General features: G+C 40.8%; 1 protein-coding gene across 1 annotated transcript in view; it reads left to right on the plus strand.

The window, feature by feature from the left end:
• lrrc17 (leucine rich repeat containing 17) overlaps window positions 1-17,043 on the plus strand; it is a 25,113-nt gene continuing 8,070 nt past the window's right edge. The window contains exons 1-3 of the mRNA XM_044185679.1: window positions 1-408; window positions 9,048-9,426; window positions 10,182-10,680. Coding sequence (XP_044041614.1) covers window positions 9,154-9,426; window positions 10,182-10,680 — 772 coding nt within the window. The 5' untranslated portion in view covers window positions 1-408; window positions 9,048-9,153. The remainder of the gene's footprint in view (window positions 409-9,047; window positions 9,427-10,181; window positions 10,681-17,043) is intronic.

The raw sequence follows: 17,043 nt of genomic DNA on the forward strand, positions 1-17,043 counted from the left end.
CTTTGAGAATCAGCTTTACTTTGCTCACAATCTCTCTATGTCTCTCCCTTCACATTGTCAATGCGATCTAGCTGTGTGGGTGAAAAGCAAGAGAGAGAGAGAGAGAGAGAGAGAGAGAGAGAGAGAGAGGCAGCTTGTATAAGGCAGTAGTCAATCACTCAACACAGGCAGCCAGGGAGAGAGAAAGCGGGAGAGCGAGAGAGAGAGAGAGAGAGAGAGAGAGTGCGAGAGATTGGAGAAACAGCCAGTCGTTCGTCCTTCACTCCAGGCTCTAAATTTATAGGCAGCCAGGCAGATTTTCTTGGCTTAGACGCAGCGCTCATGACAGGATTAGGAGCCGGGGACGTGGGACCAACCGGAGATCCGCAGGTAGTGGACGAGTCCGAGCCAGATTCTCTCCCTGCACAGGTATGACATAAACCTTCATATTGTACCAAAGTGCATAAGATCTGTCTGTCTATCTACAAAAGATTGTTCAGTTTAAAGCAACAGCTTTCCCCAATCCTTCCTGATTCAATATTCAATTTGCAAGATTTTTTTTTGCCAAGTATTGTTTGGCACAGTTTAGTTCTGGGTGATAAAATCTGATTCTCTGAAGGCTAGGAAAAGACCACAGTATATTATTTGAATCTTGATGTGAAAAGGTTAATACATTGCAGAATAGGTAATAAAATCCACCAAAGGATTATTTCTGCCTCTTTTTAAATCTTTTTTGAAGGTTTTACTAGGAGTGTGTCTTCCCCATTTCCTTATTCCTTTGTTCCCTAGACACTATGGGAAGCACTGATAGTGTATGCATAGACAGAGAAGGAAGACAACTGTGTTGAGAATTTATTAAGTGATGATGAAATTGCAAACATATGGTGTTGATATGAATGGACAGAGCAGGTTAGTAAGCATGTTTGCATAACATGCAATATCATATTAAGTCATTTCATTTTGCTGCTGCATTGGATTGTACTTTCTGGCACTCCATCCAAACATCCAAATACGCAATTAATTATTGTATTCTTTACATTTAAACTGCATCTTGTTCCAGCTCAGTATTTGAGGAATTGCTGAGGTAAACTCTCATTTGGGGTTGTTGAAGTTGTGCCAAGTTTATGGAGAGTCGTTGATCTTGATTTCCTCTTAATGGCAGATAAATTCTGCAGCAAAGAAAACATTCAGTTGCTAATTTTAGTGTATTCCCCACTGCTTTTGTTATGTAACTAGCTGGTGCTCCCATGTACCATAACTCAAAAGCACTCACACTGCCATTATTAGGCATTCAGTTCCCAGTGTAGCTCAACAGATAGAGCTAAGAACCACTTCTGCCAGGATGAGGGGTTCATTTACCCACTTGGACCCTCTTTGAATTGCAAGGAACTCTGGATAGTCATGTCCACCAAATGACTCATGTTCATTGAAAACACAGCCAACATGTAAAAAAAATAAACAGGATTGGGAAACTTTGGTTTGGAGATTTGTCAAATGGCTCTTTTCTATTTTCTTTTCTAGATTTCTAAAATGTAAAATTACAAAATGCTCAAGAAGAAGCCAGAGCTTACTTTACAGTTTGTGTGTATACTTCTAGGTTGTTTAAGCATCTATATGCGTGTGAGGGCAGCTATATGTACATCTGCACATGGAGGTACATGCCCCTGTGTAAGTTTTGGGAAAACTCCAGACTCATGCAGCTCAGAGCGGAGCAACGTGTGGTTTTACTCTGGAATCCTGCACCAAAAAAGGGGAAGAGAAAAAGCTTGACTTGCAAGTTTACTCTCAATACAAAATGTGAGCGAGTCCCTTTTACTTAAATTTTTGCTGTTTCAGCTTGCCACAGTTAAGTTTAAGTGGAACACTTTGTAATAAGAGGAGCGTGGGCATGAGTGGGAGAATTATGCTTGAAGTGTGTGTTGTGTCTGTTGCATGTGTGTGTGTGTGTGTGTGTAAGGTGCAGATGTGTCTGGCACCAAAACAAAGCAATCAACATGGCTCATTGGTGGGAAAGACATTGTGTTTGTGTGTGTGTGTGTGCACACGTGCACGTGCGTGTGCGTGTAAGCTCTGTTAAACATCTCATGACAATAAGCAACTCCCTCATTCTAATGAAGCAGTTTGTAAGACACTCAGGATTCAGGAAACACAATAGAATATTTCGTAACAGAAAAATGTTTCGCCTCTGCAACTCTTAATTTTTCTGTCTCAGAATGTATAAACTTGACACATTTCAGCTGTACAGTAATCCCGTGTTTAATGTTTTATGATGGAGCTGAGCATTCCATAATTAGCAGTTTCAGAACATGATAAGATGCAGCCAAGAAACAGGGGGAGACCACTGATGCCTGCATAATGTCATCTGTCATTAGCTGGTTGTCACAAACACATACACACACAAACAGGAGTTGCATGAATGCAGAGACGTGTGTCTGTGGGACGTGACCTCTTTCGAGGGTCGTAGTTGCTATTCTCGTGGGTATATTTGGACTCCAGAGATAGGAGAAAACTCTCATGGGTATAAGGAACACACACTTTCTGATTTTTTTTCCTGAGTTCACCACCTCTGGCCCTCTCTGTGTCATTGTCTCTCAACCTTTTTCCCGCTTGCCTCTCCTCTTCTGCAGAAATGAACGTGTCTGGTTTCAATTAGGCTGTCAGAAATGTGTGAGGGTTCTCTCTCTCTCTTGCACTCTCTACATACACAGTATATATATATAGCTGGATGGCAGGTCTGTTACATGGTAACAAGCCACAGACCTTTGGGCACACATACACTCCACACATAAAGGGAATTCAGCCCAAAGGAAACAAAGTAAGGTCAGCTTACTGGGAGGTTGGCTTACAGAGGAAAAAATCCTCACCTTTAAGCTTATTCCTTGTTCTTGCCCTCCAACACTCTGTCGCTGTTTTTTTTCTGTTGAAAAACTGCCTGACTGACATTCTGCCTGCTCCCGCTTCCCTGTCTACATATAGTACCAATGCATGCAGCATGGATGGATGCTGAATTTGTTTTACATTTTTTTTTATATGTAGCTATGGAGAAAAGGCTTGCTCTTGTTTTTGCAGCCTCTCCTGCTTGTTCTCGCTTTCTCTGTGCAACAGAGTGGCTCCTGTGTTTCTGAACTGTTTCCTCTGGAGGTCTGAAGTCTTTTCATCCCCAGTGGCCTGTCCAGTGTTATTGGAGCATGGAGAGCCTCTACAGGCAGCCAAGGCTTTATGGGTGGCTGTGACATTGTGTCTTCAAAGGTGCAGCATGCATAAGATTTTTGTAGTTTTTGTATGACTTGCATATTTCTCCACCTGGTTGAGTTTGCAAACATTTGTAATTGTGTCAGTAATTTCTTATTTACACACGCAGCAGGCATGGAGCAACATTAGCATTCATTTGGACTCAAGTTTCTGACCACTTGTAAGTCCAATATTTGCTCTCCTTCTAGCACTGGTCTGGTGTCCACCAACTCCAACTCCAACTGTAGCTGCTAAATACTCCACTATTTTCACCAGCTAGTCGTTAACTGTGTCTCTCCACTGTTTTGTGCTGGGCAGGTAGCATACAGTTAGTGTGACAGAGCTTTTTCACTGAAAACAGCTGCCTGCTGCTGCTGAAAACAGGTTTGATGAGAGTGGTGTGGTGAGAGTGAACCACAAATTTGTGGGCCGTAAAAGAATGAGCTGAAAGACGCAAAAATGCTGAGGGGAACTGCACAGTTTCATTATTCTCTGTCGGTTCGTTCCCTACGAGTGACCTCTTTCACATAGACATAGTCATTTGTTTCATTGTTAATATAAAAATATTGAGTAGTGCAGCTTTAAGCCAGTAACACACTTTTTAGCCTGATTATGTAATCTGCCTGTAGTGGTGTTGAAAAAAAGTAATCTGGGAAGGTCTACTGTATTGTTAATGTGTGGTACTGGCTCTTTCCCCAGTTGGTTAGGATTTTAAAATTCTTCTTGTGTGTGGCTTAACAGAAGCACAGCAGTGTAATCTGAAACCAAACAAATCCCCTCTGCCAGGGGGAATTTCCCTTTAGCTGACATCATGATATTTTATATCCCATACAAGTTCAGCTTCTGACATTAATCTTGTCCTTAGGACTTTCGTTCTGTCTTTCACTTTCTCCCTCAGGTTTCTTTTGTGTCTGAAACATTATTTGAAAGGGGTTTTCAAATATGTGTGCTGCCTCCATCTGTATTTTTCTTCATGTCAGTGCCTCTTCTCTCACCCTCTCTTCCTGATGTAGGTGTGTGGTGATGGTGTTAGTGGCCAACCTGTCTGTGTTTCCTCCAGTCTGCTGAAACCAAATGACCCATTTGAGCCCACAGACAGTTCAGAAAACATACACAGACACACACTCTCTCTTTAGTGTGTGGATCCCCTGCATCATTCACACACATTTGCACTTAGACTTTTGGTTCTTTGTCCGAGCAGTGTAACTTCCTGTCGCCCTGGTTAATGTCACCACTGAAGTCCTGCCAAACCACCTGGTTAAATTATACTTTCCACTTCATCATACAACACTACATTATACAACACCTGCATTACGTGTATGTCATATATGTGGTGTGCTACTGTACTTGTAGTAACATTTATAGCTTAAACTTTAAGCATTTAGTCGACGCTCTCATCAAATTACAACATTGAGTAAGGAGTGCGAGAATCAAAAGAATGAAAGAGCTGTTTTAACTTCCGTTAATGCTGGTACAGCAGGGAGACACGTGATATTCAGTTGGAGATGAGTTTAAAGTCTACACTCCCTGCACACTGTTCCCAAAAACAAAATTCCACACAGAGAAACACAGCAGACATAAGCATTTATTCATTGGGTTGTTTTGATTTAGAGCACACTTGTGCTGAGTACTTGCTGTCCCATACTTGTCTAAAAGATTGACTCTGTAAATTGTTTTGGTTTGAAAAGCCATTAGAAAGATTTAATTCAAATGACCAGATAATGATTTTTCCATTTCTCAGCAATTTCAGACACAATGACACACTAAGTGTCTGTTCAGTGCATGCTGGTAACTGAATCTCTATCACTACTGATGACATAATAATACTCTCACTGTTACAAGTACATTTATCTGAAACGTTTACTGGCAGTGGTCTGATTGTGGTCTCCCTGCAAAAAGCCACCTAATGTGGTTGAAATGTGACAGTTTTGAAAATGGAGCCAGGAATGTTAACAAAAATAAAATGTCAAATAATTAGCACCCAATGTAAAAACCAAACAATAGACCTTTAACAGAGTGATCTGGAGGCCTTTAAACTACACCCTTGTTAGCATGAAGAACCTTCACTAAAGTGTGAACAAACTGATAAAACTGTCAGCCAAATATGGCACTACATAAAGTGCTGAAAGCTAGAATATGATTGATGAGATAATCTCTTTGACACTTTTTTAATGGTTACGTATGCATCATCAATGTTTTTTTATTCAGCAACCCAAAAAACACTGCATTGTACACTGCTAACACACATGACCATACAGAGCAAACAGATCAACTGCCATCTTTTCTTCAAAAAGGCCTCAGGTTATTCCCACAGGCTTATTTTTCCATGGTCCAAAATGAGAGACATGTTGCTACCATATTTTATGTCTAGACCAAACTTTATTCTGGTTCAGTACAGTGGCAGCAAATAACAGTCTGCATGGTATTTAGTTTAGTTTAGTTTCAGTACCCCAGAGGAAGTAACTGACCAAAGCCCTGAGGCCTTTATGCACGTTGTTTAGACTTCTTGGGGTTGGTTTAGACTGACCAGAGGGAGCTGGGGTGGGATAATAATACTAGACTGGAAGGGCTAATTCTGACTAGTATGGGCATGAGGTGAACCGCAGGGATAGGTTTGGCCTGAGTGGGTTTATTATGGTTCCAACTGGAATGTGCCTTGGATATTGCAGGCTGTCCGTGGCTGTAGTTTTTTAAGAAAGGCTGGACTGTTCTGGATGAACAGCTGTGACGTGGAAAAGATCTGAGTAGTACCAGCACTGGTCCAAATGGCTTGGAGACGGTTCACTGACTATAGAGGGAAGTAGAGAGAAAAAGTTAAAATGCTTTTCTTTTGCAGTGAGAGTTTCAGCTTGTTTCAAATGTGAAATTCACTTCTTTCATATTTTGAGTGACAGTGGAGGAACAGTATAACAAACAGCAGTATAATGTTAGGAATACAATGGCATGTAAAATATACCAGCCTGTCATCGCAATACTTTTGAATTTTTAAATGAAGTACAGTGGTTAGCTTATTTACTTAACCTCGTAGATGGGTGAAAAATGAAAGGAAAACCTATGGAAATAACAATTTTACAGGGCACTTTTAATCTTGTGCTCAAATGAGGTGTGGTATCCCACCACAATATCTTTTGGAAGAATGTTCATCCCTCCAGTAGAGTTCCAGAAACTTCTGCCAGAATCTATGAAAAGAGTACTGAAGTTGTTTTGGAGGTTTGAAATGGCCACATGGTGGATACTGGTGGTCTACTCAAGACACCTTTCTATGTTTCCACCTCAGTCTAGTCTAGTCTGGTATTTGGATTGGAAAAGTCTCGCCATGTGTTGAAACATGTCTCTCATCAGCTGCACCATCATGCAACAGAGACACAAAAACATGTGCTTGCAGTTGATGTACAGTACCCATGCACATGAACAGAAACACACATATCAGGGCATGCTAGGCACAATCATACAATCACTGACAGCTGGTGGCTGAGGAGAACCAGCTCATTCAGTTCCTGTTGGGTTTGGAGTAACAGCTCACTAGAAGTGCGTTATTGCATGCGATGGCTTCACTGAAGGAAATCGAACTTTCGTGTTTGCTTCATTTGAGACGATTGATAGTTGGACAGTTGAGGAGTGCTCAGTGGACTGGAAAATGGATCCCCTGATACATTCTCAGCTGTTTCTGTCTGTAGCTAGCTAACATGCCCAGTCTGTTATTCACAATGGAACAGCACCATCTGCATTGACAGACTTGTTCCACTGTGGGAGAGACTGGAACACTGCACTGTAAGGGGGCTGCGGTTTGGTACAGTTGGATTGGACAGTGTGTACATGTGAGTCTGTGTGTGTGTATATGGTGTCTTGGCAGACCTGTGGGTCTTGCCTTTTTGCCTCTGATCACACAAGGGACTCATGACTCACTTTTTTTCCCTCATAAAACGTGCACATAAACCCATACACATAGTCAGGCAGGGAGTCCAAAACAAGTGGGTGTGTGGCAAACAATTAACCATCGCCATCATTATTAAGCCATAAATATTAATGTCCATTCTTGGAGTTTTCATATTTGTGGCTGATGATAGTTTCACAGTTTGGCTGTACAAATGGCAAGAAAGGCAAGGCAGCAAGGAGAGAGAAAAAGACACAAAAGCAAGTAAGTCAAAGAGTAGTCAGATAATGGTTTTAAAGACTTTGACTTCGCACAAAAACTGGAAACAGCTAGTCAGGATCTGACCTCTAAATCTCACTAAATATCATAATAGAAAGCTTGCCACATAGATACAACAACAATCTGACACAGAACAATGGAAGAACACAGACTAAATACGCTCAGGTAGGGGAGACAACGAGACACAGGTGAAGCTAATTGACACTGGTGAAAACAATCAAAGTAATCAACGACAGGAAGCAAAACTACCAGACACATGAGGGAAGGAGAGTTTTTTTTAAAAATAAAACAGGAAATCAACTAGACACAAACCCAAAACCATGACATGTTTAAATTCAGATAAAAGCACATTGCACTTTGCTACGACCGCATTTAAACCCATTACATGTTAACACATGACAAATGTCTCTTTCTTTTCCTGTTTCCTCTCTTTATCCCCACTTTCCTCTTGCTCTACCTCTAATTCTTTCAACATGTGCAGTGTTACCATTTTAGTTGTCAGCATGTCTCGACATGCTACTAAGACAAATCCCTGTACATTTTATTGTAATTGTGAATAAAATGATTTAGCTTCTCTTTACCTATGGACTTTTTAAAATCTCTTCTGGCCAATATGCTTATTTATTTGCCCTTCACTTTTCTATTACACTTTCATGTATACATGTCATGTGAAAACATTCAAATGTTCATGTGTTCAAATGTTTTCTGTCCCATTAAAGGATTATACACAATTGTACATCGTCTTTTGTGGATTCAAAGTTAGCTGTAAAATGCTCAAAATTTTAACATTTTGTTACATGTGTGTTGTTGCTTTAACCCTTGTGGTACTTGCTGTTACTGTAGTAGCTGATAATATTTGTTGTGCAGCTTCGCCTCTGCCGCTTCTCACTTGTCACTGTGGGTGTATCACCGCTTGCAATCCATCTAGTAGCTTGCTTGTTAGCAAACATTGTGTAAACAAGTAACCTACAACTATCTCAAAGAATTTACGTGCCAAATAGGACTTCATTTTTATTTGTATCTGTAATCTTGGAGGCAAGGCTCACCACTGCATCACCTTTACTTTGTCAGGGTTTTTGTTTGGCAAATCACTACAGAGCTTCCAGACGAATTTCACACTTCATTCACCCAAGTTAAAAATGTTCCGACACCTCCCTTTTTTGTGTGTTGCTGGTCCGTCCAGCATTGCCTGCTATCCCAAAGTACTTTGAGTGGTGATTCACTTGGATCCCATAGAAAAATGAATAAAGATGAACTTCACATTGCTGCGTTTCACGCTGCGTTCAGTGTTCACCGTTAAATTTGGGTGACAGGACAAATACATCTGCCATCAGAAATACTTTGAATATATGGTCAATGGACTTTGTTGACAGGTTTAATGCAAGTACCATTTTATTTGTGTCTAATTAACATTCAAGGCAGCAAATGTGATGCAATTAATGAACTTCTAAAAGCACAATTTGTGTGGCATCATTAGTTGCAGTAGAATCACCCGAATAGCGTTTCATTCACTGATAGCTAGTGTTGGCAAAATGTCCTACAAAACATAAAACAACTCACCAGCAGCGATTAAAGTGGCAGCTAAATGGTTAAATTCTAAGTCAATATTTGTGTGAACTGACCATTGAAGACCTTTGAAAATTCACCTCTCTCTCTTCCTCTGTTTTTTTCTTCATACACACAGCTGTGACCGGCCTCCTGTGTCCTGTCACGCTAATCTTCCCACAACAGTCTTCCAAGGTTGATCTGAATACCAAGAGGCCTCCCTTCCTCTCCTCTCCTCTCCTATCATGCGTCTCCTCACCACCCTCCTCCTCTTGCTGTTGCTCCGGTCAGCCGAGCCCCGGAGAGGCCCTCGGTCAGGGGCTATGCAGAGGGGCGCTGGGGGCCGTGTACGAGGCAGAGGAAGGGCCGGAGTAATGAGACGTCAAACTCAGGAGTGTAAGGAATACATGGAGGCGGGAGAGAAGTACCTGGACTGCCAGGACAGGAAGCTGACCACCGTGATGCAGGACTGGCCCAAAGATATTCAGCACCTGCTGTTGGCAAGAAATAAGATTCAGGTACGTACAGACAATTTACACGTGCAAATGTATAGAGGCAATACAAAGACCACCTGTTGCAGTCCAGTTATAAGAGCCAACTAGCAATAATTAACAGATTCTGAGAATGCCTCTTACTCTGACCCTGAATACAGACTGCTTGATGATACCATGAGCATCTGTGCACCATTTATTTGGGGCCGCGATCAAAGACAGATTTTTCTGTGTGTAGGTTTTTGCATGTCAGAGTGAGCACACCAGATGTATGTGTCACAGGTGGTTAGAGGAACAAAACAAAATGCTTTGTCAGCGAGGTAATAAATAATAAAAGATGAATGAGTTATAAACAATGATCAGATCGGTGAAAAATGAACATACTTAAGATTTACTTTCATCCATTCAAGTTCAAAGAGCTGGGTTGTTGAATGATTGAGTAGTGAGGAAAAGAATGAACAAAGTGGATATTATTTTATTATTAGCTGTTTCTTTGGCATAGAATTACAAACACTTAAAACATATGTAACACATTTAAAATGTAGTCACTAAAACTACAATCTGAGTATTAAAGCTATATCCTGCGATTTGTACTTAAAGCTGCAATATATCTACACTTTTATATCAACAATGGGTCAAATGACTATGTGTACTGTGAAAGGTGTTGCTTGTAGTGACGAATGCATAGAGAAATATTACCCTCAGTATAACTCATTTGTCTTTTTACGACTCACATCTTTACTATTTTGGTTCAGTCTCACCACTTTCATCTCCACCCTTAGGTTTTGAGGGACAACATGTTCTCCCAGTTCACCGAGCTGAAGAGCCTTGACCTCCAGCAGAACGACATCTCCATGATGGAGGACGGAGCGTTCAGCGGCCTCTCCCAGCTCACCACCCTGCTCCTCCAGCACAATGGACTGAAAACAGCCTCCGAGGAGGTCCTGCTCCCTCTGCCCCGCCTTACCTACCTCCGTCTCTATGACAACCCCTGGAGCTGCCACTGCCCATTGGACAGCCTGGTGAGGACCCTGCAGGTGCCTAGCAACCGCAACCTGGGCAACTACGGCAAGTGTGCGGAGCCCCTGTCACTGAGGGGCCAGAAGCTGAAGAAGCTGAGTGTGGAGTTGTTGTGTGCGAATGACAACCAGGTGGACAGGAGGCCGGGGGGCGGAGAGAGGGTGCGTCCGGGGACTCCACCAATCAAAGTGAAGCCAGAGGCCACGTCCATGTGCCACACCTACATGTTCCCCAAACCTCTGCTGGACTGCAGCGGTAAAGGTGAGACTGTCAAATTCTGTATCTCTGTACCTTTATTATCTTGTGTGATGTGAAATGTTGTGAATTTTGCTTGTTGTGGATGCTACGTCGGGATAACTGATAACACACAACCTATTCGACACATGATAAAATTAGCATTCAGTTAAAGCAGTTGTAGGTACCTTTTAGCCATTCTAGCATCATGGCTCTGTAAATGGCAACGTTGGTCGGTTGGGCCACCACCAGACTGATCCAGACTGAAATATCTCAACAATTGTTTGAATTGCCATGAAATTTGGTATACAAATTCATGCGATCACTTTTTACTTTTTACAGCAGGGCCGTCATTAGGTCAAAATTTTAATTTGTCCAGTACTAGATGTACTTTGTTGTTAGTGCTAATTAGCAAACGTTAGCATGCTTACACGGTAAAGTACGATGTTAAACATGTTAAACATTGTACCTGCTTTTTTGTTACTTTGTGTATGTTAACATGCTAATCGTAGAAAAGGTTTCAGTCGTAGTCATCTGGACACTGTTTTCAGAATCAAGATGTTTCGGCTCCCATCCGGAAGTCATTCTCAATTGTGAAAAAATTGGACGGGAACTGGAAATTTAAGCTAATCTGAGTTACATAAGCCCTGCCCGCAGGAGGGAATCTGTCTGAGTATCTGTTAATAGCTAGTAACATGCTAATGTTAGCATTTAGCTTAAAACACTGCTGTGCCTAGGTACATCCTCACAGAGCCATTAGCATGGCTGTACACCCTTAGTCTTGTTATAACTATAATTAAACTATAGTAATCATTATGTAGGTTGAACATCTATAGGAAAACGTGTACTACCTGTCAATCACACGTGCACCAACTTTGTCCTTCATTAGAAATCCAATAGTTACTATGTCCCCAGAAAAAGGTCAACTTGAACCGAACTGAATATGAGGGGTGGCATAAACTCACACAAAGAATCACTTCATTGTTTCTGCATTAGAAACTGTTCATTTGCAGCCAAACCCATGTCAAATCACCCAGTGTTGTTACGTGGTTAGCTGAAGCTTTTCTACTTACTCGATGGTTATCAAGTGTGACGAAAAATAATTTTCCTGCCAAATATATCAATTTACTAAATAGACTGCCCTGGCAGAGGAGTACCTGGTATAAAACATACATTTGTTAGGTTTGCTGAGCACTCTCCAGATTAGAGTCATGCTTGCTTGATGAGTGAAATTTGGCACAAGAATTAGTTTGCTGTTAAATGTCTTGGTTACAACCAGGCTGAGAAAGCAGAATTGTGTTTGTTTTATTGAATTTGCCATGTGGGGTGTCTGAACCTCATTGGGAGGGAAGGAGCAGGCTCTGGGCTGGTCGTGGTCTGTTGCTTTAAGACATCATACTCTTTTGACATTATTTCAGTACATGAGGCTACCTGCTGTGATTGTGTTGTATCGTTAGACATTTTGAACAGTTGCATTGTGGTGTGTTCTTGTGTAACCTGTTGTGATGTTCAGCACTCAGATTTTTCTATTGTATTGTATTCTAATTTGAATCATACATTCATTAATGTTCTGCAGATTTGTGCTCTCCAAGGAATTTGAATAGGCAGTAATAACCACCAGCATCTCAATCTGTTTGTGTTTTCAGTTCTAACACTCAGCGTGGGTAGAAAGCTGCAGAAAAGATGGAAACAGGCAGGCATCAGTCAAAATAAAAGGAGGAGAGTGGGAAAAGCAAGTGCTTCTCCAACTTTCTTTCAGCTCCTCCAGTTTTCACATCTGGTTCTCTCTCTGTGTAAAAATGCCCCTATGAGGCTGCTATCATAGATACTGTAACTTCTCCAGTGCTCCATAAAAATGTTGTTTCAGTGCTGCTTTTCAAAGACAGACTTGAGGCAGGGACGACAATTTCTGAAATTGTGCAGACAGATTACTTTTTGTTACTTTAATGTGGGCTCTTTATTCTTGGTTGCTTTCTCATCTTCTCCCTTTTATCTGTGTTCTCTCTGTCCAGCACACCCCTTTCATCTCTCTCTTCTTCAAAGCACTAAAACATGACTTCTCTGACGGCCAAATAGCATCCGCTGTCAACACACCGAACTGAAGGACCAAGTGAGCGCCCAGATTTAAACGAGCAGCTGAATGCATCTATAAATGGAGAGCGTATGCCCTTCGCAGAAAGCAGTCTTTCACAGAGCATCGGCAAGCCAAAACTACACAATGCAGCATCTGTGTTGTGTAAATGCTGGAGGACGCTTTTTGCATATTTTCCTAATTTTCTTTTTTCTACAGTAGGACTTTTGAATTGATTCATTATCTGAACCACTATAAGGTTTCTCTGTTTTTTTTCACAGGCTGATTCTCTACATCTTTTCCTCTTTTTTTATACCCCGTAATAATTCTAACTCTGTATCCTGCCTCCTTCTAAACCATGCTCCACCATGAAAGCGATATGCGACGTGTGAATGTTGCTTAATATACTACAGCTGTTGTGCATGACATTCAATACATGGTTTCTGTGCTTTCGATTTGCAAGGATGCTCATATAGTTGTACTGGAAGCTGATACGAGCTGAGGTGTGGAGTCTTCATTTTGTTGTTTTCACTGCATTTCAGCATCAATGTTTTCATTAGTTGCATTGGCTGTATTAGCTGTCAGTCAGTGTGAAATCTAATCACAGGTAGATTATATCATTACACATGTTTTCTCCTCCCCCTTATGTCATGTTCAACAATCTAAACACTTACAGATGCTGGCAGAGTTTGGTATGCTGTGATATGATATAGCCATTGATATGCCAATTAACTTTCATTCTAAATATTTCTCCAATCCAGTATTTTAAAATCTACATTGTTTACATCCACATTTACTAGCTTGCATTTGTCTTCTTCTTCTTTGTCTGTGTTGTTGCATTGTTACCGCCACCAATTGTCGATTACTGGAATAGCGTGATACCATCGGCGGGAATGTCTATTGTGTTGCGTACGTGCTTGTGCATGCACAACACAAACAGGGACCCACCTCTGAAAACATTTTTTCATAATGCAACTAGCTGTCAAAAACTTCACAGGGTACCTTTAATTTGCCTTAAGTTTGCGGTAATTTGATGAAATACAGCTTTCTTGTTAGAAATATGCATTATGTGAGTGCAATATAAACTAAAATAATTAAGCTCTTAAAACTAGATTTTGACACAGGGTTCCCATACAAGACATGGCCACAAGTTAGCTAATAATGTTGGCCTCTTTTGCCCAGCATTGCACAGGAACATAGCTTATAACTCAATTGCAGGACTGTCAGCTTTAAAAATGAATTTGCTACAGTCAGACTATAACCCACGTGAGGAATTTGACCAATATCATCAGAATGATAATGGTAAAAAATACAAAGAAATTAAATTGAAGTGAAACTGAAGTGAAAACTATCTGTGAAGAGGGGGAACATGAGTGTGTGGATGTGGAACAAATACGGGAGATGGTTTTCTTTGACATTGGACTGGAAAGCGAACGGGGAGCGAGAATTAGAAAATCCCGAGCAGAGTGGAAACATACTCCGATCTCCCTGTCACCAAACCCTATATTTTCCTCTTGTCTATCTCTTTCTCCCTGTTATTCTCCCCTGTCTCCATGTCTCCCTCACTCTGGTTTGAAGTCTGTTTCTCTGAGGTGAACCACAGCAGATTTCAGGCTCCACATCATTCTCGCTGGAGATCAATGGTATACAGAGTGGTTAGAGTTAATATGGGAGTTCTTAAGGTTCTTTTCTCCAAGATGGGATGTGGACTTGAGAGTTACTCTGTGGTACCATCAAAATGTGTCTTCAAATTACTTCCCAAGTAGTGCCAAGCCCCAAATTGATACAGTGGACACATTGTTTAACTCCCCCTAAATAGTATGTATCCTCATCATCCCAAAATCATTGACATAATGTCTTGATAGCTTAATATTTTCTGTATTTAGAAATAGGAGCAACTTGCTGGACATTTACTTTATTTGTAAGGGACCATGTACAATATTAAACATAAATGTTACCATTTGATGTATTGTACCAGAGCTAACTTAAAGCTAATTTTCATAGACATCTGTCGGCTCTGGCTAGCTAATATTCCATATGCAATTCCAGTGAGAAATGGCAGCTAGGAGGTGTGATAACACTAACCTAGACTACACAATGTTAGCTCTACAGGTAGTGAGAAATGACCTGTGTGTGTCCCAAACCATCAGCCGGCAGCATGGGTTAAAAACACAGAAGCTCTGCTCACACAACTAACATTAGCATAAAAAAGTAACGTTAGTATAAAAAAAGTAGCGTTGCATAAAAAAGTAACATTAGCATATATGATATTACTGAATAAAGTCTCCTTATTCTGGATATTGTATTAGTAAGACAGTAGATATATGCCAGATGTGTTACATTAGTGCAAAACCAGCTTTTCATATCGATCTACCTGAGTTTTCAGTCATTCCAGTTTGTGTTTTTCGTACACATCTCATAATGTTGCTCAGAAACCCATCTACAGGGTAGTATTGGCCTACTTTTAGACTCTGCCTTCAAGACTGTGATCATAAGGTCAAGAAATCATTGGTTTCAGAAGTAACATAAATCCTCCATATCTACTTCAAACCATCTGAGTGGGCAGTAGAAAAGTGACTCATGTATATGGTGAGTTGGCTGTTTCCCAGTCACACACACGGCCACGCGCATGATATTATGTCAGGCTCTCCCTAGACTGCCTGGATCACAGACAGCGGGCATTTAGTCAGCAGAAAAAAATTTCCATAATGTCATTTGAGCGAGAGGCAGAGGTAGAGAGCATGAATGAGAAAGAGGACAGAATCAAACATCACTCTCTACTAACAGCAGGATTTAGCTGCAGACTCTGCCAGGCGCCAAGAAGTTTTCCTAGTTTGAAGCTCCTGTCTACACTGGGAACTGTACAGCTGTTATGAAACTGAACTGATGTTTGACTTCTGGGGTTCACAGTTTCCCGAAGACATTTTTCCCACTGAGGTGAAAAGATCATTGAAACATTGTGAGAACAGACCATGGGATACTAGAAATACTGAAACCAACTGTTGTATTACTGTAGGCAAGTTGGCAGTTACCTGCACTGTTTAATGGTCAAGGTTTGGATGGATATACCTTGGATGACAATAGGTTGATTATATTTTGATTATTTTCTTTATTTTGTTATTCCCAAAACACTGTTGTCATGGTGACATGGTTACATCAGTCCTGGGCAAGACTGACTCTGGATGTATTCATTACGATTGGTAGAAATAAGAGTATAGAGAGTAGAGAGATAAATCTGGGGGTGTGGAGTTACAAAGAAGCTAACAGCTCAAGGCTACATTAGCCGCTACTAGCAAAACACACCCGAATCACTGAACAAACTGTCAGCGGTCGAGTTGCATTGTGGGTAATGTAGGTGCCACTACTAATGTTGTTTACTCTCAAGGAAACAAAGTAGCTTTAATGCACACCCGTTTGGAAAGGAAGTCTAATATGGAAACCTATTCTGTACTGTTGTCACTGTGAGTTAAAGCATTAAGGCAATAAACCTCTTTTAAAAATGTAGCATGACTTAAACCCTCAAGACCATCATTATAAAGGAGGACATGACTACCAATCTGTTCGTTGTAATAGTGATATTCTATAACAGAGTTGTCAGCATGTTTAGAAAAGCTTCACCTCTACCTACATATCTTTTGATTGAATGATGACAGAGAGTTATGTATATTACATAAAGTCCAAACATAAACCGCATGCAAAATTCAGAGTCTAGAAGCAATTGTAGGGAATGCTGGTAAATGCTAATGATGGAAAAGACCCCAACTCAGTTCAGGTTTTTGCTTCAGCCTGGGCTTGATGATGATTATAGTAGTGTAGCTAAAAATAGTAAACAGAATATCCTCGCCTCTGTTCCTAAGGCATATACTGCATGTACCCTCAAGTTGGACAAATAACTGTACTATATATATTTCCTCTGCAACCATTATACCTCTAGTCTTGGGTCATATAATGTATGCAGTTAAGCAACTGAGGTGCAAGTGACCTCAGATGTTTAAAGTTCAGAAGGTAACCATGTTAAATATGAACTAATTTACTGCTGCCTAATGCTACCATGCAGCAAATCTAATGCTAAGACATCAAGAAAACATTACCCGTCAAGCCATGGGGTGTGGATCCAAACCACAAAAATTCACTGCACTATGCACAGTTGACCCCAGAGTAATCATGTCAGCACTGTAAAAAAAATAACTGCTTCCCTTTCTACTGTCTAAACAGTATAAAACATTGCACCACCTGCTCCAAATAGAATCGGTATTGATGCACAAATGAAATATATCCTACAGGTGTTGCCATATATTTCTATAAGTGTCCTATAAGAC

The sequence above is a fragment of the Siniperca chuatsi genome, linkage group LG23, assembly GCF_020085105.1.
Source record: "Siniperca chuatsi isolate FFG_IHB_CAS linkage group LG23, ASM2008510v1, whole genome shotgun sequence".
In the NCBI taxonomy this organism is placed as follows: Eukaryota; Metazoa; Chordata; class Actinopteri; order Centrarchiformes; family Sinipercidae; genus Siniperca; species Siniperca chuatsi.